Genomic DNA, 22,672 nt, shown 5'->3' with positions numbered 1-22,672 from the left:
TCAAACCCAGGCCTTAAAACCTCACGATTTCGTCTTTTTTGTGGGTGGCGGGGCGGCTGACTCGGGATATTTGAACCTTTGAGGTTAGCAGTGCTGTGATGGCTTCTCCACAGCCCTCTGGCAACGTAAAGAGGCCTGGCAATGACTGTAAGGTGGCACTGGGGCTTCAAGGCCCTTCAGAAATAGTGCCGGCACCGACTGCAGGCCGGAGCGTCCCACTGGCCTCGATTCACCATTCACCACAGAAATTAACAGGAAAATTGTTTTAAGGATCATTTCCGACCGTTTCTATGTGTCCCTAAGGCACTGGGGGTGAAGAGGTGGGAGGTTTGGATATTTGGGAATTTTGGTGCCATTTGTCCCAATACGAGATCCAAGATGTCCTGGATCTGCCCTACAGCCTGGAACCCGCTGTGGGGTTATTTGGCAAAATAAATCAGCAGAGTGATGGTTTTTTACACTTCAAGGAGTGCTGAGCAGTTCACCACCACCAAATCTGTTTGGATTATGAAGAAAGTCACTGCTTGTGGAGTAAAATACAACCTGTAGCCACCAGCGTTGGAGCTACTGTTCCTATTCCCTTACCAATAGGTTTCCCTATGTTCTTGGTCAACTGTTCTCCATTAGCAGGATGTACAAGCTAAATACGTGTTTTAAGCACAAGGCAATCAAGAACCTGATCTTATATTTGGTGTTTAGGAACAGAAAGCACACTAAAACACAACAATTTTCATTAGGATCAATATATATTCCCCCACATCGGTTTGGTGGTTTATAAACGATAAAAAACCTACTTGTACCAGGACTCGGAGAGGGAATTTATATATGTTATGATGTTCCACAACTCCTTTTTAAAACAATACAAGAGTACAGTGTCTCTACACTCAGAGCTGTTAGTACTAAATACAACCGAGAGCATTTCCAGAAAGTTCCCTGGCTACAAAGTGCTGCGGAGCCATGCCTAGGCCTGGAGATGCCAAAGTCCCTTCCCCAAATCACCTCCCATGGGATGGGCAGCGGGGCTCTGTGCCTGGTGCTGCCCCCATGGAGTTGATGTAAATGGGATGGCAATTCTCTAGTAAAAGAAAAAAAAAAGAGAAAAAAGAAGAAAAAAAGTGAAAGAAAAAACCAAACTTGTGGGCACCATGCAAATGGCCACATGGCTAATTTTTACGGACCCAAACTCGGTCTTTTTTTTTTTTAAAAAGTCACATGCAGCAGTGTGTCTACATGGTAAAACGCGAACAGAGCGGATCAAAGCATTCAAAAGCGTTTCTCACTAGCCTGCTCTCTGCTAAATGCTCTGCAGGACCGAACATAGATGTGGGATCCTGCAAAGTCGTATTCTTTCCCACTCTGCCACAAGAATCTGCGGAGGGAGAGAAACGCTGCTTCTCATTTATTGCACATTGCCATATGGAAGGCTTTTCAGCTGTTACATAGCTAGGCCTCGCAGCCCCTCCATCTAGCAGTTAAATATTATTCTGTCACTATTTCCCTTTGTATAGATGGGGAAGGGAAGCTCGGAGGGGCCAGGGGTGGCAATCCCTAGGGCCGCGCCGGTCCTAGACACTTGTCACCTCGGAGGAGGACGAGCGCTTGCATGGTGGCACCTCGTCACCACGTCCCCACAGAACCCAGTGGTGAGGGTGAGGAGCCCGTAGGAGGTGTTTGGGGTGAATTTGTGCCTGTACATTGTTTGGAAATAAAGAAATAAAGGAAAGAAATGAGTAACTCTTCCTTTGCCCACCCATGCACGTCACCCACGCCGCTGAGCAAAGCGGTTTGGTTTTGCTGCGGGCTGCCAGCGGGGGCATCGCACGCAGAGATGGAAGTGGCTGGTCCCGAAGACCTCAAAGAAATAGGATGGAAGGACCTCAAAGAAATAGGATGAACCCTGTTCTGGGAAAAGAGCCGGCGAGGTGCAAAGGGCACGGTGAGAGCTCCGGCTTTGGGTCTGGATCTGGCCAAAGTGGAGCTCATGACACCGCGAGGTTGCTCAGAAGAAGGAAAGGGGGACCAAGTGCAAGGCTTTTGTTAAGGCTCAAAGAAAGAAGGAAAGGATCCAGAATAATGGGTATTTAAGGAAAGAATCCAGAATAACGGGCATTTAAGGAAAGGATCCAGAATAATGGGTATTTAAGGAAAGAAACCAGAATAATGGGTATTTGAGGACCCCAAAGTGTTCCTCAATGATTCCACCCACCAGCCAGAGAGTTTCCTGGTGCCACAAGGAGGACCAGGGCTCAGGATTCCCAAAAGCACACACCTAGCACAGTTCCCTCTGTATCTCGGACCGCTGTGGCTGGTTTCTGCCGTGCTGGTGCTCACACGACCCGAGCAGTACAGAATCCGAGCACCGGCACCGAACCCACCCCAGGTCTCAGCACCAGCTGGACCGGGCTGTAACCAACGCTAGCATTTTTGTTTCTCACGGTCTTTTTTCTTCTCTCTTTGCATAAAATCGTTTTGTGTCTCTCTCTTTTTTTTTTTTTTTTTTTCCAGGAACATAGCCCGGAGGAGGGAAACTGCCGGGTATCCATCTTTTCTTGGAGATCTTCAAACAAAAGATGTTCTGTGCAACATTGAGCGTCAATTTTCCCATTAAACATGAAGAATTCGGCTTTCCGACTGGCTGTTAACCCTTCGGATAGCACAGCTGGATGAGATGTGACAGTGACGTTAGGATGAGGCGCCCGGGCAGCAGGTGCAGGGACCTCACCTTCCTCGTCCACCGCGAGCACAGAGCCGTGCTCTTGGGTTTTCCACGACCCAAAGGCCGTAATGGGGCTGGGGAGTGAAGGTTTGGACAGTTCACTAAATGAGGACATGCTAACGAAGCAGCTCCTGAAATGGCACAGGGCGTTTGGTGTAAGGTGTGTGCGGTCCTGAGACCGCAGCGCACGCCGCACCCGCTCAGCACCGAGCTCAGTTTGCCAAGCTTGGCCCAACCTCACATTATTTCTTTTTGTAGATTTGTCCCTTACTGGGTTTTGAACATGTTTTTGTGGTTTCTTCCCAAATTGCACAGTGCGGGAGAATAATTAGGGGTAAGTCTTACGCAGATTGTGTTCTTCTGTGATGAGAGGAGAAGTCCGCGAGGTCTTTGGGCACTCTGCGTTTTATTTTTACCCTATAAAATCCTTCGAGATCCTTTGGGTGTTTGTGCCTTTGGTTTCACCGGGCTTTTCACTGCGAATAACGTGCTAAAATACATCTTGCAAACTGACCGGTTGGGTTAAAGATGCCACGACGCTGGGTCTTGTGAACCAAAGCGCAGGATTTTGCGAGCACGCGGGGTCGCGCAGAGGTTCTGTCGGGTATTTTACACCCAATGTGCAGATTTGGTTATTTACACCCAAAATGCACGCCCTTAAAACGCGCAGCGAGCCAACTGCAGGCATGTTACAGAGGAAATCCCTCGCTGCGATGCCACGCGCTTTCCCTGTGAACTTTGCTTTCCAGCAATCCTAATTCATACTCGAAAGCGTGCTTTCGGTGGTAAGGATCCAGCTGCCGTGCTAGAAGATGCATCCTCACCCCACAGCCCTCCCGAGGAGCCTCTGCCACAGAGCCAGAGCCTGGCCCGAAGGGGTTACAGCCCGGGGAAACAAAGACGGCCAAAAAGAAGGGAGCTGAGGCCGGAGAGGTGAAGGGAATCGCCAGCAAACCCTGCAGCAAGGAGCCTGGGGAGCAAGATCCAACTTCGGCGGTTCTGTTTCCTAACACTGTGCCATATTCCCATCGACTGCTCAAATTCACACTTAAATGCCTAACACATGCTGGTGCCAGCTTCTCTAACAAAATATGGTTATTTGGAGGGCCTCGGAAACTGCTGCTGCTTGAGAAGTGGGTAAGGCGTAGCCAAATGAAGAAGAAAATCTAATTGCTGGCTGATAAATCCTGCGTAGCCAGCTCTTGGGATCTTATCAGGGGCCCTGCACTGTTTCCTGGGCTTGGGTTGCTTCTTTTTTTGTGTTTTCTCCCCTAAAGCCTCATTCCAAAAATGCTGTAATTAGGTAAAAATTTGGACTCGGTTAAAAATTTTAGTTTCAGGCCCTGGTAGCTGCTGTGGGCAAAACCTGAAGGTGCGATGCGAGCAGAGGTACAAGCTCAGGAAAAAAATAAAATAAAAAGAGAAGCAAACACAAACCCATCATGTTTACAAATGCCTGCTGAATTTGGCGTGCCAGGGAGCCGGGGGAAGATTTTTAACAGGAATCTGGAGGTCGGCAACCATGCCCTGGTCTTTTAAAAGCCTGGTTGAACTGAAAGCCCCCGCACAACCCCTCTGCGCCCCGGAGATGGGTGGCACGGACCTGGTGGGGGCGAAGCTGTCCCCGAGCAGGAGGGGTGCAGCCACCAGCAGGGCTCTTCCCTGCGGGATTTCAGGCAGGGCTTCACGGTGCTTTTGGGACCGCTGCGCTAGGCATGATTTGTGCTCTTGGAACGCCCTTGCTGCTTTACTGCAGTAGCCCCAGCAGAGGAGCCTTCAGCCACGAATCGAGCGCCGCTCTTTTCCTCCAGCCCGATTTACAAACCGCAAAAGGCACCTGGCGTTTCCAACTCCTTCCTCCAAAGATCACCCGCCAGGAAAAGCCGAGGTGCTGGCTGCCGCTGGGGGCGAAGCGATGCGGGAGCAGCCTCTCCAGTGACACGGGTTGGGCGAGGAATTCAGGCGCCGCAGCCCCCCCAGATCGGCACCGAAGGGGTTAACAGACATATGCTGTATAATTAGGAGATGCATTAATGATTATGAATAGTAAATGACTTGGTGCAAGGAAAAAAAAAAAAAAAAAATCTAGGCAAAAGGGACAGGCACCTAGCTCCCATGTTTATTAGGAACTGGATATAACTCGTGAATTCTGCTATTAAGAATCCTGCGTTATTGGTGTAAATACTTCCAAGGGTACATCAAATTGTAATCTTTCATACGACATCCATCAAACCAGGCTGGAGATTTTGACAAACATTAAACACAGTAAGGAGGCAATTATGTATGCATGATTTAATCTGCAACTAATTAATATGCAAATTTATTCATATGTTAGTTACTAAATTAAAAATGCAAAGAAGCCCTTATGGTGATTCTCAAAATTTTGCACAAACAGAACATTTAAAATATAAGAAAAAATGAAGTTTTTTGGAAACCTGCGGCATACTTTAAATCTTTGGAAACCTGTTGCACGGAGACGGTTCAAAAATATTTACTTAAAATAGCGGGGGAAGATAAAAGGTGTGTTAATTTGGTGCTCGAACGTGGTGGCACAAAGGTTACCCAGGAACCTCGGCAAGTCTGCGGAGATGTGCACTAATTATCAAACAAACTGTGTTCCAGACCCAACTCCCACAGCCTGCAAAAAAAAAAAAAATAAAATAAAATAAAATAATGAAATAAATAAAAATTCAGGCTCGGCACGAGCTGGGCATCGTCCTGGCGTTTTGCTCGGCCGGTGGACGGCTGGGTGCTGGCTACAAATCCACTGGGATTTGGGCTGGGACCACGGCACCTGCACCCCGTGCCTCTGACACAAAAGCCCCCGCTCCTTGTTCACCTTGGGTAGGTTTTCTGTCTCAGAAACGCTCTGGGAAGGCGGCAGATAAAGGGCGCGAGGGAACTAATTGGGTGAAGGCGGGCAGAAAGCGCCTTTAATTCTTTTCCAGATGCATCTTCAAAGCAAAACAGGGAGGCAACCAAGACGCAGGCGTTTCAAAGAGCTCCTACAAGAGCCCTGCGACAGCCAGGGGTTGGAAAACCCTCGGTTAGGGGCATTATCGGAACCCTAACGGCTCCGAGACGACAAGAGGTGAGGGTCACACACACAGGATGGCCCCTAAGTGCTTCCAGGAGCCCTCGTGGGCCACTGCACTCGCCCTGTGGCTTCTGTTAGCCCTGCTCGAAAGCCAGAGGTCGGCAGTGCCCGGAGGGGCTCCTGCCCGGCCGCTGAACCCCCCTGCCTCCTGCCCCGGCCCCGTGAGCTCTCCCTCCCTACCGAAAGGCTTCAGCGGTGCCAGAGACCACCCTGCCCAATTTCAGGGGAAAACCACGAGGCTGGAAGGGGAAACTGCAGCAAAAACGCTCGGAAAATGCAACCAGACTCGGCTGCACGTGGTTAAATCGACTGCGTCGCTCCTCGCTAGGTGCCTCCCGATTTTTGTTTAGGCCAGAACCGAATGTAAGGCTTTTAAAAGCTTAAACGTACACATTTATGCATTCATTACACAGTGTTAAATCTAATTTGTTCTTTTTACTGTCACAGGAAGCACATGTTTAAAGCAATCTGTTTCCTCATATGAATGCTTTCCTGTCTGTTTGAAAAAAATTGCAACACACTTTACCCCAAGTAACCAAGAGGTGATCATAAATATCCCTAAATAGCATTAAACAGATATGAAAGACATTAACACTTCCAGAATGCCAAAGTAGTATTAAAAAAAATTCTAACAGATGCTCCTAGGTCAAAAAGTGAAATGTGTGTTTCCTGAAAAAACACTCTCATCAGAATCATAAATGAACTGTGAGCGGAGAAATGAGGTGTTGCAGAGCAAACGAGAGGATCCTTTTGGTTAAGGACTCCGGCGCACGGGTGCCAAAGTGTGGTTGCAATAAAAGAGCCCGAGTGAGATGGGAGCGAGCTGCGAACCCGCACCCTCTGCGCTCCACCAGGTGGCAACGGCGCGGGCCGGGGCCGGGGCAGGAGCGCGGTGGCGGCGGCCGGGGAGCGGTGGCGGGGTGCCTGGCCTCCCACCAAAGCCCTTGGGCTTCTCCTCGTCGCTTTGCGGCCTGGCCTTTGGCAGGGAGAAGGTGCTCTGGTCTGGAAACAGGCTGAAATCGTGGGTAATAGGCAAATCCTGCCGAAAATTGCAACTTTACTGACGGCCTGCTCGCTGCGGAGCTGATGGGCGCCGCTCAGCTGCTTCGATGCGTGAGCACCACGCACCTCAGGGGCCTTTGCGGGCACCTGAAATGTGCAAGTCGCCTGGATTTGCCCGAAAAAAATGCAAAAACAGGTACCTTTGACTATTTACAGCACGGGGAGGATGGCCTTGCATGGATGCTGCCTCTGAGATACATCCCACCATGCGCCCAGCATGAGGTGTCTGGGTCCTGTGTCCTGTCCATGTCCCATCTGTGTCCTATCTGTGTCCCATCCGTGTTTGGGTGGGCTCAGGGATCTCAAAAAAAGCCCGTTTTGGGGCACTGCCAGTTTTGTCTGGCTGCTGTGACACCCGTCCTGCTCCTGCTGGAGGCCCGAGGGTGAGAAAGCCAAAGGCAGCGGCGGGCACGGCCCCGCGCCCCGGCGTCCCCTCGGCCGTGTCCCCTCGGCTCGGGTGCCGACATCGAGCGCGTGTTTGGCCTGTCGAAACGCGCTGAAGGCCATTCAAAATAAAATAACAATAAAAAAACAACCAGCCATTGTAGGCCGCCTAGGTTTTGTGCCAAGAAACTGTCAGGGGAGCTTTGCTATGCATTTAACAACGTTAATAGTTATTGGAGCTCTCCATGCCATTTTTTTTTTTTTTCTGTTTTCGCTTATGCTGATTTTTTTTTATTTTTTTTTGCACGTTTACCGCTTCGGCGTAAAGGCAAAGAAATTACTCCGGAGCAAAAAAATAAATGTTCCTTTGATAAAATACACAGACTAGGTTAACGAATGCCTGCGAGTCAAAGTGCAAACGTCTCAATCCTGGCAGATTATCTCCAACTTCCCGAGATAACTCCGGCACCGCTGTGCTCTCCCCTCCGCACGCCGCATCACCCCGAGCCAATCACTTCTAAAATGGAAGAAAAACTTAAAGCAGATCAAATAAATAACCCCCCCAAGCCCAGGAAGCCGCCCTTCCCTAAAACCGATTTGGAAAGGCTTGATACAAGATAGGGTTGAAATGTTTTTTGCTTCGATGCTGGACTGTGCTAATCAGAGATCTGAAGCCACTGCAGTGCTTGTAATGAACACCAGCTAGAGATAATATTTAAAGAAAAGCTACAAAATCAAATCGCTGCAGCGAGCGATTTTAGTTTTTATTTTTTATCTCTGAATGCCTTTTGCCAACAATTAGCCTTGAATTCAAACAGGAAAAAAAAAAATAAGCGCTGAGTTTTGCACTTGTGAAACTCGCCTTAATTTCCAAATGAAAAAAAAAAAGGAAAGAAATATAAATTACATGGATGTATAAAGGAGGAAAATAGAAGTCTGGGCAATTTTAATTGTGAATTAAAAATGTGTGTGTGGTTCAGAGGGGGGGAGAAAGGTGTTAGGCTCCAGCACACGCGGTGGGTTTCCTCCCCAGCACGGAGCCCAGTGTCCCACCGGTGGACCCCGCTCAGGCGACCCTACAAACCCCGCTGCAGGCACTGCGAGGGATAAATGGTGCTCCACAGGAGCAGCGATTTGCCAAGAGCTGCCATAAAAACAGTGCTCTCTGCTCTGTTTTGCCCTTTCTGGAGGCACACGGAGATCACCTGGATGCGTTGGCCAAAGCGTGATGTCCATGAGGGAAAATCGCCTCCTGCACTACCTCCAGTACTCTGAAGAGGGAGTCTATGCTCAAGCTAAACCCAAAACCCCACTAATCCCACACCTCTGTCACCAGCTGGCCACAGCTATTCAGCATGGGATTTTTTATTTTTTTTACATATATATTTTTTTTGAGTCCAGGATAGTTAAGTGTGTGAAGTCTGCACTAAAAGTTTTGCCTTTAAATATACCGCAATGCCGAGGCCTCAGAAAAATACCCCAATCACACCATTCTCCCCGGATCCTTTCTCATGTTTAAGATATCCTGTCCGATTTACCCGAAACCAAAAACTAAGCATTTTTAATCTGCATTTCACTGCGTTTTCATCCATTTGAAAACACCACCACAGCGTTCGGCCTGCAAGATGTCGCCGCAGTCCTGTGGGGTCAGCGAGCACTTTCAGGTGCGATTTGCGAGAGGAGCTCTTTTAACCCATCCCCTGACTGCTCGAGAGTAATTTGAGTAATTTTCTGGGTTTGTGGCTGAATTACACATAAATATTTCCACAAAAGTGCCCGGTTTGGCTCCTGTTACCTCCTCAGGCCGCCTCTTGCCCCTCTCGGCTCCTGTTACCTCCTCAGGCCCCTCTCCCCGAGCTGTCAGCCTGCTCCCTGTAGGACCCCAAATCTCCACAGATTTCTACTTCAGGAAGGTCAGCTCCATCCCAGGAGGCCTGGCTGCAGCTGGAAGACCTTGAGGTGTCCTCCTGGCAAGCTCTGAGGCACCTGGGGCCGAGGCAGGGCCCCAGAGGTGCTGGCCCATCTCCTGGTACTGCAGGTGGCGGCCGGAGGCACAGGGACAGTCGGGGACACCGTGGTTGTTTTGGACAAGTCCCCATCAAGTCGAAGGGAAATTCCTAAGGTTGTGTTTTATTTGCTCGAGGTAGGAAGTCTGCGAAAAGCCTGCACAAACAGCACAAAGGGTGCTTCCTCACCTCCCAGCTACTCCAAGGCTCCCAGAAGAAAGCCGTGGAAGAGCTCCAGGTGGCATCCCCGTAGTGTTTCTCTTTCCTTGCTTTTTGGAACAAAGCAGGTGTTTCCTTAGGACGTACGACTGAGTCATACACTTCCTTATCTGTCTGGGCAGCAAGGTCAAAGCCCATACGGTCCTAAACACACCCCAGCAAGTGCAACGAGATGGCTCCTGCCCAGGAGGACACCTCGAGTTAAGATGGAAGAGGGAGGCTGCTGCCACCACAAGTGAGGCTGGGGAGATTTTACCTGCTGGTTCTTCAACAAAAGCAGGTTTCTGGTTCCTCTTTTCTCCTTTAACACAACTGGGATGACATTCACCTTCTCCCAGCCTTTATTCTGGCTGTAGTGTCCGCACCACAAGGCTACCCCCATCATGAGGATGCCAGCCCAGCTCAGCCATAACTCCCTGCCCTTTCCTTTTTGAACCCTTTGCATTTTGCTCCAGGGGTTTCACTTCGGGCTACAGCTCCCAGGCCTGCTGTAAGGATCGAACAGAGCCCCCGGTGTGCTTGTAAGGGAAAAGAGTGTCCAAGGAGAAGGGAAATAGGAAGTATAAGGACTGTGTCTGACTGCACTCCTTGCCAGAGGACAACTGGGCCAAAGGAAATAAGGCTGGCGATGGAGGAAACAACAAGCTTTAACCCCTGGGAAGCCTGGCCCAAAGCAGAGCACCTCAGGCTGCAGAAAGCTTCACTGCCAGCCTGCCTGCCCCCTGCAGGGCTCGAGGGCTCTGTCAGAGCTGCTCCAGCCCCGCGGCCCCATTGTGCGGCAGAAGGCAGCCACGCGCCACCCCACAGCCATCCTGCCTGCGATTCGATGCTCCAGCTCCAAGCAAAGCCACCAAGCTCTCACACCGTGCCCGCAGCTGACTGCCATCCCAGCACCAGAAGCTCCCCGTGAAGGCTGAATTTTGGCGTTATCTTTATCTATGAGTTATCTCCGTCGGAGCTCTCCAGCCTGCGACCTGCCTCCTGCAGCCGGGATGCCTGTGAGAGGTGCAGGGGCAGCCAAAGCGGGTGAAGGTGTCAGGTTAATGGTTAAAACAGCAGCAAAACCTTTGAATGAAGTTTAAGGGGAGAAGAAAATCGTAGAGAAGAGATGTCTGATTGCACAACGGCGATGGCAGCAGCTGCTGCTTGCACAGAGCATTTTACCAAATGGCTGCACAGCTCTTCGTGAAGTAGCTGCTGAGGTTGCTCTGTCAAGTCAGTGTCTCACCTTCAGGGGGCTCAGCCCCAAATACCCCAAGCTCGCCACCCTTTTTGGGTCCTGATTTGGGGAAATGGAAGGGGCGGCGCGGGGACAACCACCTGCACCCACCCCACGTGGCCGACGGCATCGGCTTCGTGACACCCGCCCCTCGGTAGTTTCTACATGCTGATTAGCTCCCTAGTTTAATTTACTTTGTTTGCAAAACTCATAGCCATTTCTTATCATAAAGGGGAGCTGATACCACGTATTTATTACCATTTATCATTGAAATTTTTATAAGACTACTTATGAATTAATCAACAATAACTGCTCTCTCCAACGCTGCTGCATTAATCTCCATATCCACCGCATAAATCACACCGAGCACAAGTTAATATACATATTTTAAGAGAAATACGGCAATATTTCCACCCTATCAACTAAGTGTATTATCAGCCAGTTAGGCAATTTATAAATGCCTATACTTTATCCAGCATCATAAATCCTGGCTGTTCGGCGTGCCACGAGCTATCGGCAGAATGAACCTGACCTTTTATTGGATGCTCCTGCTGGTGGGGACACCTGGGTGTGCGGTGTTTCAGGGGAAACGGATGATCCATGATATACCAGAGACAACCAGACTCAAACACGTATCTGTATGGTCACGCAGGCAAAGCTGTATTTCGTTCAGAGCCAAACCATTCTCGTATTCACATTATTGGACTCGTTGTAGATTCATTTCCTTATTCTTAGAAGGCACAGCTATGGGCGATTAAAATATCGGGGCGTACCTTCCTGCGTTTTATTTTCTCATAAATTGTGCATCTCCTTAAAAGCACTTCAGGTTTTTAGCGTGTATTCGACTTGGGGATAATTGACTGAAAAATAGCAATACTGTTAAAATAGTTAAGGAGTACCGAGCTGTGGAAGCGGTTCCGTTCTGCACAACAGCAGCATTCAGGCAAAATTAAAGGAAGCGCGCGTTTGAGACTAATCTGTGACAAACACAAATCGCGTCTCATTCTTTGGAAGCAAGAAGCAATCCATAAAAAAAAAACTTTTGTGGTGGTTTTACATCCCCGAATGCTGACGTTTCCAACATCAGCGTCATCTCTCTTGCTCAAAACAAGAGCAGACAGCGGGTACTGTCCTACAGAGTGTATCTTTTATAACATGGATGCAAAAATATTCAGGTAAACGTCCTGAGATGGTCACCTCGCTGCTGAGAAATATTGTACAGCATAAAATAAATGTGGGTGTTTGTCCCTGAGGATGCCTGAAGGAAAAAGCAGCGGTCTGGCAGGCGGTGAGGGCGCGAGCACAAAGCAAGCCAGGGCACTGCATCTTTAAGTGCTCACAAAGCTCCCCTGCACCGCCGGGGCTCGGATCCTCAGCGCCACGGGCTGGCCTCGAGCCGGGGAGAGCCGCGAGGGCCAGAGCATGTGAGGCTGGCAGGGCAAGCGGGGAGAGCTAAAGTTTCGTCTCAATGAAATCCACCCCTGACTTCAGGCGTAACGGTGCCCGTAAAAGCCTTCGGGGAGGTGGGGGGGGGGGGGGATATGAGCTGTTGCTGTAAAGGGCTCCAATAAAAACCCAACCCAAAAAACACACCGGGAAAGAGGTTTAAAATACGCACGTGGGAACTTGGTTTGAATTAAAACAAGCTAGTATCATGACTTCGCTGGAACCTTTCGTTCGAGAATTTCCCTATTTCAGCAACTATAAATAGATTTACGCTTGTATTGTTCCCTACGATAAAGCTTACAATGATCAATTATTAAATTGCAATTAAATTAGGATCTTCCTATGTGTTTTTCTCTTTTAAATTGCAATTTTTTTTTTTTCTATTTATAAAGTGACCGGTCCTGAAACTACTGCTTAGCCCATTCACTGCACTAACTGAGGCTTTCAAAGTAGGCTGGTTTGCAAACTGCAAATTTAGTTGGATTTACGGCAAAAACAGAAAACCCATCTGAGATTAATATGTCAATTTGTTATATATGCTGCAGGATTGATTGCCACTCGGCTCCTCCTAATAACCAGATTTACAGATAAAGCAACCACAGTTATCAAGTATGAAAAGGACGCTCTCCCCTCATTAGTGCTTTCTTCTCTGTTTGCAGATACTGATAGGAAAATACGCATTATGCATTTTTAAAGCCATGGGGGAGAAGAAAAATAGACTAAAAATACTAGAATGAAACGTAATGGTAACTAGAATGAAATTCAAAGCACTACTTGATGTTTCATTTACTGCAATGTCCTATCGTTTCTTTTAAAACCACTATTTTTTATGTATTAATGGTTTTTAAAGTAAACGCTCTCAAAAGATGCGGTTGACTGTAGTACGGCTTTTTCAGCAAACAAACAAACAAACCACAAAGGTTTTACACCGCCACGGAAAACTGCAAAGTGGTCGGAGAGTTGTGGGGGTCGGGAGACAAAGGGCTTCACCCAGCCACACAGAAACACCCGGTCCCGGCCGCGCGGCGCCAGGGTTTCGAGACAAACGCTGCGAAATCAGCGCAGTTTATATGGACGGCGTCCACGGTCCTCCTCACAAAGAGGTAGCAGCGAGATGCTTGCAGATACCTGGGCAAGCCCTGGGTAATTAGCAGCTCTCTCATTATGCCCTGAGCATCCCCCAGCGCCCCGGCAGCAGCTGGCTCCCGCTGGCGGCCACCTGGTGCCAGCCCAGCAGCGCCCGCTGCAGGTATGGCCGCCCGCTGCCCTGGCGCGGGAGGGAAACCTCGGGGTGGGCTGAGAGCAGGGCCAGCTCGCGGGGACCCTCCCCGTGCACCTCGCTCCACGAACCCATAAATCAGCCTCGCAGCGACAGCGCCGCCGGCCGGCACGTGAAGCTCGCGCCCGGCCCACCAGGCGCGTGGCGGCTCGGCGCTTCTGCCTCTCAAAGTCCAACGTGACCCACGCACGCTCGTCCCCGACGTGTCACTGAGGCCGGACGAGGCCATACAACGAGGCTCCGCGCCTCTCCTCACCTTGCCCACAACCTGTGCCACGCGCTACGAGTGCCCGTGCCTGCCTTCCCCCCAGCAAAGCGACGGCGCGGCGGGCGGGCGGGCGCGCGCGGTACTTACTGAGGACGGCAAACCTGGAGGAACTTTCCGAACTTTCTTTGTTTGTACTTCTGCAAAAAAATAAAAAATAAAAAAGATAAAACGGTGTCTTCGTCAAGATGGGCTTTTTTTTTTTTTTTCTTTCTTTTTTTCTTTTTTAATTTTGCCAGCGAGGTTTTCTAACGAGCGAGCCGGCTAATCACCCTGCCCGCCGCTCCCTCCCCACTCCCAGCAGCGTGGGCACGGCGGAGGGGTGCCAGCCTCCTGCCTACCCCTCATATTTCCACCTCCAGCCCCGGGGCCTTTGTTTTCGCCCGGCGCGGGTCTGCTTTGAGCAAGCGACTTTCGAAGGCTCCTCGCGTGCCCCACAAAGAGGAGCGGCGGCGGCTGCGCTGCGCTCACCTCCCCGCGCCCTCGCGCGGGGCCCGAAGCGCTCCCGGTGCGTGGAAACGGGGCAAAAAGCGCCGAGCACGAAGTCACTCACCCATGGAGGTGCTGTGCAGAGGCCTCCGGCGGGGGTTATTGCTGGAGTACTGGTAGTACTGGGAGCCCGGCTTGCTGGGGGAGAGCGCCCCGGGGTTGCCGATGTCCATCTCCCCTCCCAGGAGACTTTGCTAAAAGACGAAAAAACACACACGTGTGCGCGCGTGCATGTGCAAGCTGCCTTCCCCCCATCATTAGCTGTTTCTCACCCCTAAAAATAACATAGCAAAGCAGCCTTCCCAAGCACCCGGAACCCTGAAAGCAGGACCTGCCAACATTTTAAAGGCGACAGCGCAAAAATTTCCAGCTTCGCATCTTTCCTTTCCCCCCGGAAAAGCGCAAAGGAATGAATTTCAGATCCGATTCTTTACGTTTAAAGGAGACTTAGTGCCGACTTAGTCGAGCGCAATCAGTGTTTGAAAAACTTTGGGAGCTCGGTGCAGCGACGTGTTTGGGAGCCATTTAGTCTCCTGGCTGCACGCGAGACAGTGAGGCGCGCGGATTTAGCCATCATAAAACTGAAGGGAAGGGGGAAAAAAAAAAAAAAAAATCCTGCTGTTGACAGTGCGGTTGGTTCGGAGCGCATGAAGCAGCCTCATTGTCCCCACGGAAGGCGAAACTCCTAAACGGATCGCGGTGTGCAAGACGAAAACCTACACGGCAGGCTGTGCATCAAGCGGGAGCGGTGCGCTAATAAGATTTTTTTGCGATGCCATGAAAAAAAAAAAAAAAAAAAAAACAAAAAAAAACCACAACAAACCACCAAAAAGCACCTCCGAAAATCCCAAACAATTAAGGCTATTGTACGGCAGCCGCAGTAGCAGCAGCAGCAGCGGACTTTCACTAGATCCATTTTCTGCCTCTCCCATTAACTAACGAGAAGCATCCCGGCACGCACGGCATTTCCCCGGCTACGAACGGAGCCCGGCTGCCCTGCGAGAGCGGCAAACGTTATCTGACCGCCGCCGCCAGAGAAATTACACATCTCCAAGAGGCTCCGGCAGAAGAACAATTTCCTGAGTAATGTTCTATTTGCTATAAACTACACGGAAACTTACCCATAATATATAAATCCCCTGATTATACTCTGCATTGAGCACATTGTTCTTTTAATTATTCTGATACGCAATAAAACAGGTGTAGATCCCACCATTTATATTAAGAACAAATTTACCATTTAATAAAGAAATTTTAAAATTAAGCACCAAAAATCTAACTTTATCGTTACTTGTAATCAACTTTTACTGACTGAACTAATTACTGTACTTGATAAAGTACAGAATGTGTTTTCCCTAATCTAAATTCTAATCACCATGTCACTCACAACAGACTTAGTAATGCTTCACTAACACACTATTCACATGCAAAATACTCTAAATAGGCCAATTATGACTCTGCCCCTGTTCCCTGGTTAACCCGCTGAGAACTGAAAAATTTCACAAGGCAGTCACCAACTAAAACAAAGGCTCCTTGTTTTAAATTAAGACAGTCTTTTTGATTCCTAAATAGCTCAACAAAGTGGCATGTCTTCTGCTGAAAGCAGTTGGTCAAATATGAGCCATGAGCTGGAAAATCAGAAATTAAAACATCCTTCTGCCTTTCCTACACGTCTAAAAACATTCGGAGAGAACTTTTGCTGCACGAAAACTATATTACTCTTTTTTTTTTTTCTTTTTTTTCTTTTTTTCTTTTTTTTTTTTTTCTGGAGCAGCTACAGGAAAATCGCCGCCGACGTATGGGCAAGCGACGCCCGACGGACGCGGCCCCGACCCCCTTCTTGGCGTGCAGTCCAGCCTTTGGCTTCGCAGACCCCTCAAAGACCTCAAAAAAATGCAGGCACGCCAGGGAGAAGCGTACTTTGGGCTAATATCTTGACGCTCAGCTCGTGCCTAATATACACCTGCAATGCCTACACTCCTCGGAATAAACAGCACCTGCACCGGCACAAAAATGGTTGCGAGCCTATTGCATAATGGCAAAGAAATATATGCAAAAACTCTTTGGGGAAAAAAAAAAAATATATAAATTAAAAAAAAAAAGGTTATCAATTCATTGTGAATATCCTCTGCAAATACACGGGATTTTATTGAATGTCTCGGAGCATTTCAGAATGAAACAGTGCTAACCACAAAAATCCGACGCAGTCATATATTTTTATCACGTATACGTTTTAACATAAAGACAGACCTGCTAAATCTGTGCATGGTTTATCCATATGTCGGGGAGTCTGAAAGACTTACAGCCATCAGCTGTATAAATTCCTATACCCAGCCTACTAGATTTAATTTGATTTAAAAAAAAAAAAAAAAAAAAAAAGTCTCTAAGACAGCGTTTGCAAACTATTGGAGCTTAAACAAGATTCACTTCAGGAGCAGAAAACACACACATACCCTATGTTGTTTTTGTTTTTTCATCCAAACATTTCTCTCTAGAAAAAAAGATGCAGAGGTTTCTACGGGGAAAAACAAACAAACAAACAAACAAAAAATAAAAGATCCCAAATTTGCGTTATTAGATGAGGAGTAAACAGATGCCCCGGTCCGACGGGCTGCCCGCCTTTTGTTTGCTCCGTGATCGAATGCTTCTCGTTGCCACTAGTTGCACTTCACAATGACTATTCCTTCCTCTTGACCTAGCAGGTAGGTGCTGAAATGCGGGCGATGGATGCCCTGGATGGGCTCAAGGACCTGCGGCTGGAGCTGGCACCCACCGGGGTGCCCGCGGGGCTCCCCACGGCCGGGCTGGGCGCACGCAAGCGCCCGTGCGGAGCCCGCTCCCGGCTCACGCTACGTGTCCACCTCCCAGTGATTTCAGCACAGGAGCTCGGCTACAAGAAGCTCTTGCTGCCACAAAGACTGGGTTTTCTCAAACATATCTCCCAAATTTTCCATCCTGAGTGTCGTGTGCTGATTTCTTCATTCGGTCCCAAAAAGAGCCCGAACCCCCAAATTGCCCCAACCACCCAAGCGCCCTCCTTTGTCTGGCACAGGCTACAAAAAGAGGTGGGGTTGTGCGCTTAAGGGGACCTTGCGAGCGCTCCAGGGAGGAAAAGTCGGCTAAAAAACGTATCTGTACTTATTCCGAGATGCTCCTAGAAGGAACAATGGGCATTTATTACTGCTCAGCCTCCGTGTCACACTGCTAATGGCCTGCAACAAAGAGAAAGATGAAACGTTTGCAAGCCACGGGGCCATAGATCACCCAGCTTTTGGAGCTTGCGTTTGCTCCCAATTGGGTCTCAGGCGCGGCGTGAATTATTGGGCATCAAAGTTGGTATTTACCACTAAGAAAAGATGAGCTTAACCCCAAAATGTTACGTCGGTCAAGCTTCCTAGCAGACTTTTTACAGAGGGGCTCGCCACGTGGATGTGCTCGACGTAGCGGCGCGTCTTTGGGTGCAACCGGCGAGCCACCACACACTCCGAACCCTCGAGCTCTACAAACCCTGCCGGCGGATGCTCGCGGACCTGTACACTTGGCAGCCTGTTTGTTTTCTCATAAACAAAGCGAATAACGCGCGGGATTTGCCAGTCGGATGGTAGGTTGAAGCAAAACCCAACCCCAGAAGAAAAGAAACGCAACAGAGCAAGATGGCGCGGAGGCACGCGGCTGTGTTTTTCATCAGTTGCCATGTTTTTGCCTTTTGCTCCACGCAATCCTGTCTTCTTTCTGGTAATCTGTAAAATAAGTCACTAACCAGTGAGTCCTGCCTCCCAGATTTGAATAACTAGACAAAGACTGAAAGCTGGATGGGGAGGAAATGCGCGCCTGCTCCGGCAAAGGAAGATCCATATGGATGCGATATTACCCCTCCTGGAGAAACACAAACGTTGCTCCATTACCAACCTGGAGTTTTGCTCCTCCAACCAAAATCACCCGGATGCCAAGAAGCGTTTCGCTTCAATTCCTGCTTCAGACCCGTGTGGGTAGGAAACAGATTTCTAAAAATTGTTTTCTATCCCCTTTACTGTAGAAGCAGGTGAGGGTAGGGTACGGCAGAGCGCTGCCGCTCGCTAACAGCACATCAGTTCAGATTAAAGGTAAAGATCCTCGAAGCCCGTAATCCAAAATCCTCTGATAAAATGATAAAACTGAGCAGGAAAAAAATATTTCAGAAAGGGCCTTTTTTATTATTATTTTTTTTTGCTGACAACCTGGATAGATTTTTGTATTTTATTTTTGTTGCCGCATCTTGATCCGGTATCAAACGCGCCATCGCGGGGACGTCGCAGGGAAGAGAAAAACGGGCTTAGAGGAGGAGAGATTAAGCTCCTTTTCTGAACGGCTGCCAAGCGATTGTGCGCGGCGCTCGGGGCCGAGCGTCCCCGCACACAGCTGCAGCCCCGCTCGCCGCTCCCCAGCCCGGCGGAGGGATGGGGGCCGCGGGACAGATGGTCCCCGCTCCGCACGGGAAAACGCATGGATGGAAAAGCAAGCTCCTTTTGCAATAAACTTCCCATGGACGGGAAGAATTCGGGCACTTTGGCCAAGAAGAAGAGCCCGGCCACTTTCCTGCTGTTCCAGCAGCCCTCGCATCACAAGGCCGTGCACCCTTGAAGACCAAAACCTTTTTGCTTTCCCCGTTCTGCGATCAAATCACATTTTCCTCCAGAAAAAAAAGAGCTCAAGCCGAGATGGATGCAGTCACCCTCAGTGCTGGAGCCCCACGGCACAATTTGGGGTGCTCCCACCAAACACCAGCCCAAGGGAGCGTGGCCCAGGCCATTCCCCCGCCGGCTACCCGCGCCTCCACCACCTCGCTTGGCCTTCTCCACACCCAGTGCACCCCAAGCAACCTAAATTTGATGAAATCACATTAATTCATGCCGAAACAGAGGAACGGGAGGTCTGTTTTTTTTCTTCTTTTTTTTTTTTTTCAACACGCCCGATTTTGAACTGCAACCGCTCTGTTTGCTTCTTCCTCTCGCAAGCTCGCAGGATGCCGCAGTGCATCTCCTCAGCCAGGTCGCGGCTCCTTCTCCATGCCCTCCCCTCGCTTTATGAATTTTCACTTAAGTCAAGTTAACTAAGTCATGCCGCATAGACATCTGAATCATTCCTTGGTTACTTCCTTCTGTGATTTCAATCCTCTGCTTTTAATCAAATTAGGAAACTAAATTTCCACTTATCATGTGACTATCAGGGCATCTGTTCGTAATCTGTCCAATTCCTACAAATACTCCTTTCTTTGGCTTTTGGAAATTTGGCAGCTCTCTGAAAAATCTTCTGTGTGTCGTTTATGTCCAGTAGTCCTCTCTAATGCCAAGTGTAAATTGCAAAGCATTGATGGCAAACACAGAGCAACAATTTCCTCGGGTTCCACCGAGGATGTTTTCGAGCTCAGGTACTGTTTTCCTTTTTGCTCAACCAAGCGTAATTCTTCAAAGTATTTACAGAAAAATTTGGGCTTGGAGGGAACAAAGGAGCTTCTCGCAGCGAGATTTCGTTTCTCACCGAGTTCTGGTTTTTGGGGAAGGCTCACGAGCACGGAGCAGGAGAGATTTTCCTCTGGTTCTTTTCTTTGCTCCATCTTGATGGCAAATAACCTTTTTGGCTCGTTCCTTCTGCCTTCCAGGGCAGCACCTTCAGACGGCTGCGCGCGGTGCTCAGCACTTTGCTTTCGACTCTGACCTTTGCCTCGAGAAAAACGCTTGCAGGTATCATCAACTCATTTTTCATGTTCAACCAGCCCTCGTGCATTAATGTCATCAGGAGCAGTTCTCTACTTTTTTTTTTTTTATTATTATTATTATTTTATTTTTTTCACTTTCTCTTCATCTGCATAATTTAAAATCGCTCTTTAGGCTTAAAGCTTTCTGGAGAAATTTTTCCCAATTTTTTTTTTTTTTTTTAATAGCAGCACAACAGAAGGAACTTCTCAAGTTTGTTCGGTGGTTCCAGCAGCATATTTCCAATTTCTTCTCCGCTCCTTTTCCTCATCTCTTCCAGGTGAGCAGGAGAAAAAAAAAAAAAAATTTGTAACTTTTGAGCTCGTTTTCCCCACATTTACTCTCGTATGTTTGCTTCTTCCCCTGCCTTTATTCACCATTATGCACGATGACTCAGATGATTACACCGCCGCTTGATTACCACGAAAGGTTAGCTACTCGTCTGCATTAACGATCCCGGCTTTCGCATTTGCAGTGAATGATTTCGCCATCAACGGCACAGTTCTCAGGGTTTTTTCTAAAGCTTCAGGAGAATGAAAATATTTCGTTTCCTAGCGGTCGGGGAAACGTGGATAAAAAGCGATTCAGCTGAACAAGTGCGAGGCACAAAAAAAATCAAGGGAAGAAGGGACTTCCTCCTAACTAAGGAGTTTTTTAAATGCAGCCTTTGCTCTGTTTGTGATTTTATTTTATTTTTTTTGCTGTGCAGCTTCTGCTGGAAGTGCTTGGAGTTGGAGATAGCTCCTTTGCCACAGCCCAAACGGCGATGCCAGCGGGTTCCCAAAACCAGCCTTACAACAGCCACGTTTAAGGGGCTGCCCCGTGCCACCTCTGGGGATGATCCCAAAAGCGCCCAGCGCGTGAGGGTGGCAGGGGAAAACGGGATGAAAGAGGCAAGTGGAGACTTTGGTCCAAGTCCATGGGCAGTGGTTCGTGGTTGGAGAGTCCTCGTGCTGCTGGCTGTGCCCAGAGGGGACGGGATGATGCAGTTGGTGACTCCCCGGTGCTGCAGGTGGCCGAGGTGCCAAGGTTGTCCCCGTGCCACACGGGACCGAAGCCCACGTCCTCACCTGCAGATGTGCTCCCCGAGCAGGGAAATGCTTCTGGAAACAGCAGCGTGCCCGAAAGGAGCTGGATGTGGCTGAGAGCATGAAGAACGGGGCCCTGCACAAGCGCCCGTGCCCGAGAAGATCCAGCGCAGAACAATCTGCCACCAAACACCGCGGAAATCCAGAGTGGATCTCCAGAGATCTCCCAGAGACGGATAGGAGACAGGGAGGATTAATGACACGCAGAAGCCAACGCTGTGAGGAGAAGGACATTTTTACACCGGTTTTTCCCTGAGAAAAAATCCCGAAGGCTCGCTGGCAGGAATTCCTTCGCCGGGCTCTGCTTTTTTTCAGTTCAAGTAAGCACTTCAACAGGATTCAGTGAGGGTGTCCTACTGCTGCTCGCTTCAAAATGGCTCTCGCTGGCAACTTATGAGAAACCCTAAAAAAAGCCCCGTTAACCTAACAAGTCAATTATCATCACTCTTCCCCGTGTAAGCGTTCGACTACAAACGGCTTACAACAAAAATCCTGGCTCAGGTTGTCTCAGGCAGGGTAAAATACCCTGACACGCCTCAGTCTTGAAAAGGTGTCTGGTGGCTGAATTCCCATTTTTAATGATATAATTATTGTTTTCCCTTTGAATGGGAGAACACAGAGAAAAAGGCTTACAGAAGTTCAAATGCCTGGGAAACGGCCTTTTGCTGAAATTATGCTAGTAATATTTTTAACCAAAGAAAAGTTGCCGTACAGACATCTAAGAGACCGAAGAAACTTCCTGTCCAAAAAAAAAAAATAACAAAACCCATGCTAAATACTTCAAGCGCCTCGGAGGATGTGTGTGTGAGTGCGTGGTTTTGTTTTTTATTTTCAGACTTATTACTATTCATCAGCCTGAAAGATAAACAACGCCCTCCCCCTTTTTTTTTAGGGCAGAAGCAAGGTTTTGTAGGAAAAAAGAAAAAGCTGTCCGCAGACTAAAAGCTTTTATTTAAAGCTCCTCAAACGATCCTGCATGTCAGACACAGGGCTTGGGACTCGCAGGGGCTTGGGAAGGATGTTTCCATCCCCACGTTCACATCAAGAAGCCTGAGTTTGCTTGGGGTGAGGCGCAGGGAAGTGAAACCTCAAGCACACGTTGGAAAGGAAGCTGGGGGGAAGAAGTGGGCTTGGGACCCAACGGTACATGACAAGCTGGAAATAAATCACATTCGTGGCTTCGCCGTCAGCCCATGCACGCCGCGGGGAGGGCAGGGGTGGCCGGGTCCCCCCAGCCACCTCTCGGTGCTGTAACATCACTTTTTTGTTTTTCTATATCCATGCGAACACACATAAAGCCAACCAACGGCACGAATGTGGAGCTTAAACTACAGGAACTTTCCTTTTTCCTTGCTTTCAAATTTCCCTCTGCTCCTCAGGGTCTTTTTTCACGTAGCTAAGACATTTGCTGCCCGATGGAAACTGATCCCCCCGCACATGATGTATAACTGTGGCTGAACAAAACGTGAAGGCTTCTTCACTTCAAGTACAGTCTGCAAAGCTCAGGTCACCTTGTGCTGAAGACAGGACCAAAAAAATATAAATAAATTAGAATTGCCCTGCGACAACAACAAAATTGGCAAATTCAGCTGCTCTGAGGAACGGGCAGGAAGAAAAAGCACCTTTTTGTGCTGACACAGGTGAAAGGATAGCAAGCTGGCGTTTGGGTG

At 48.9% G+C, this 22,672-nt stretch overlaps 1 protein-coding gene across 9 annotated transcripts in view; it reads right to left on the bottom strand.

Moving 5' to 3' along the window:
* The window catches only part of TCF4 (transcription factor 4), a 173,493-nt gene that overhangs the window by 50,074 nt on the left and 100,747 nt on the right, over positions 1-22,672 (bottom strand). For 8 of the 9 annotated variants that reach the window (XM_032206712.1, XM_032206710.1, XM_032206711.1 and 5 more), the window contains 2 exons: positions 14,247-14,376; positions 13,784-13,833 (listed from right to left, as the gene is read on the bottom strand). In XM_032206712.1, the coding sequence (XP_032062603.1) occupies positions 13,784-13,833; positions 14,247-14,376 (180 nt within the window). Of the gene's footprint in view, positions 1-13,783; positions 13,834-14,246; positions 14,377-14,454; positions 14,648-22,672 lie in introns of those variants that run through there. The other variant, XM_032206716.1, reaches the window with a different exon arrangement.

This window comes from Aythya fuligula, chromosome Z (assembly GCF_009819795.1).
Source record: "Aythya fuligula isolate bAytFul2 chromosome Z, bAytFul2.pri, whole genome shotgun sequence".
Classification (NCBI taxonomy): domain Eukaryota; kingdom Metazoa; phylum Chordata; class Aves; order Anseriformes; family Anatidae; genus Aythya; species Aythya fuligula.
Note: the sequence above shows the minus strand (reverse complement) of the source record. Positions and strands in the feature narration are given on the sequence as shown.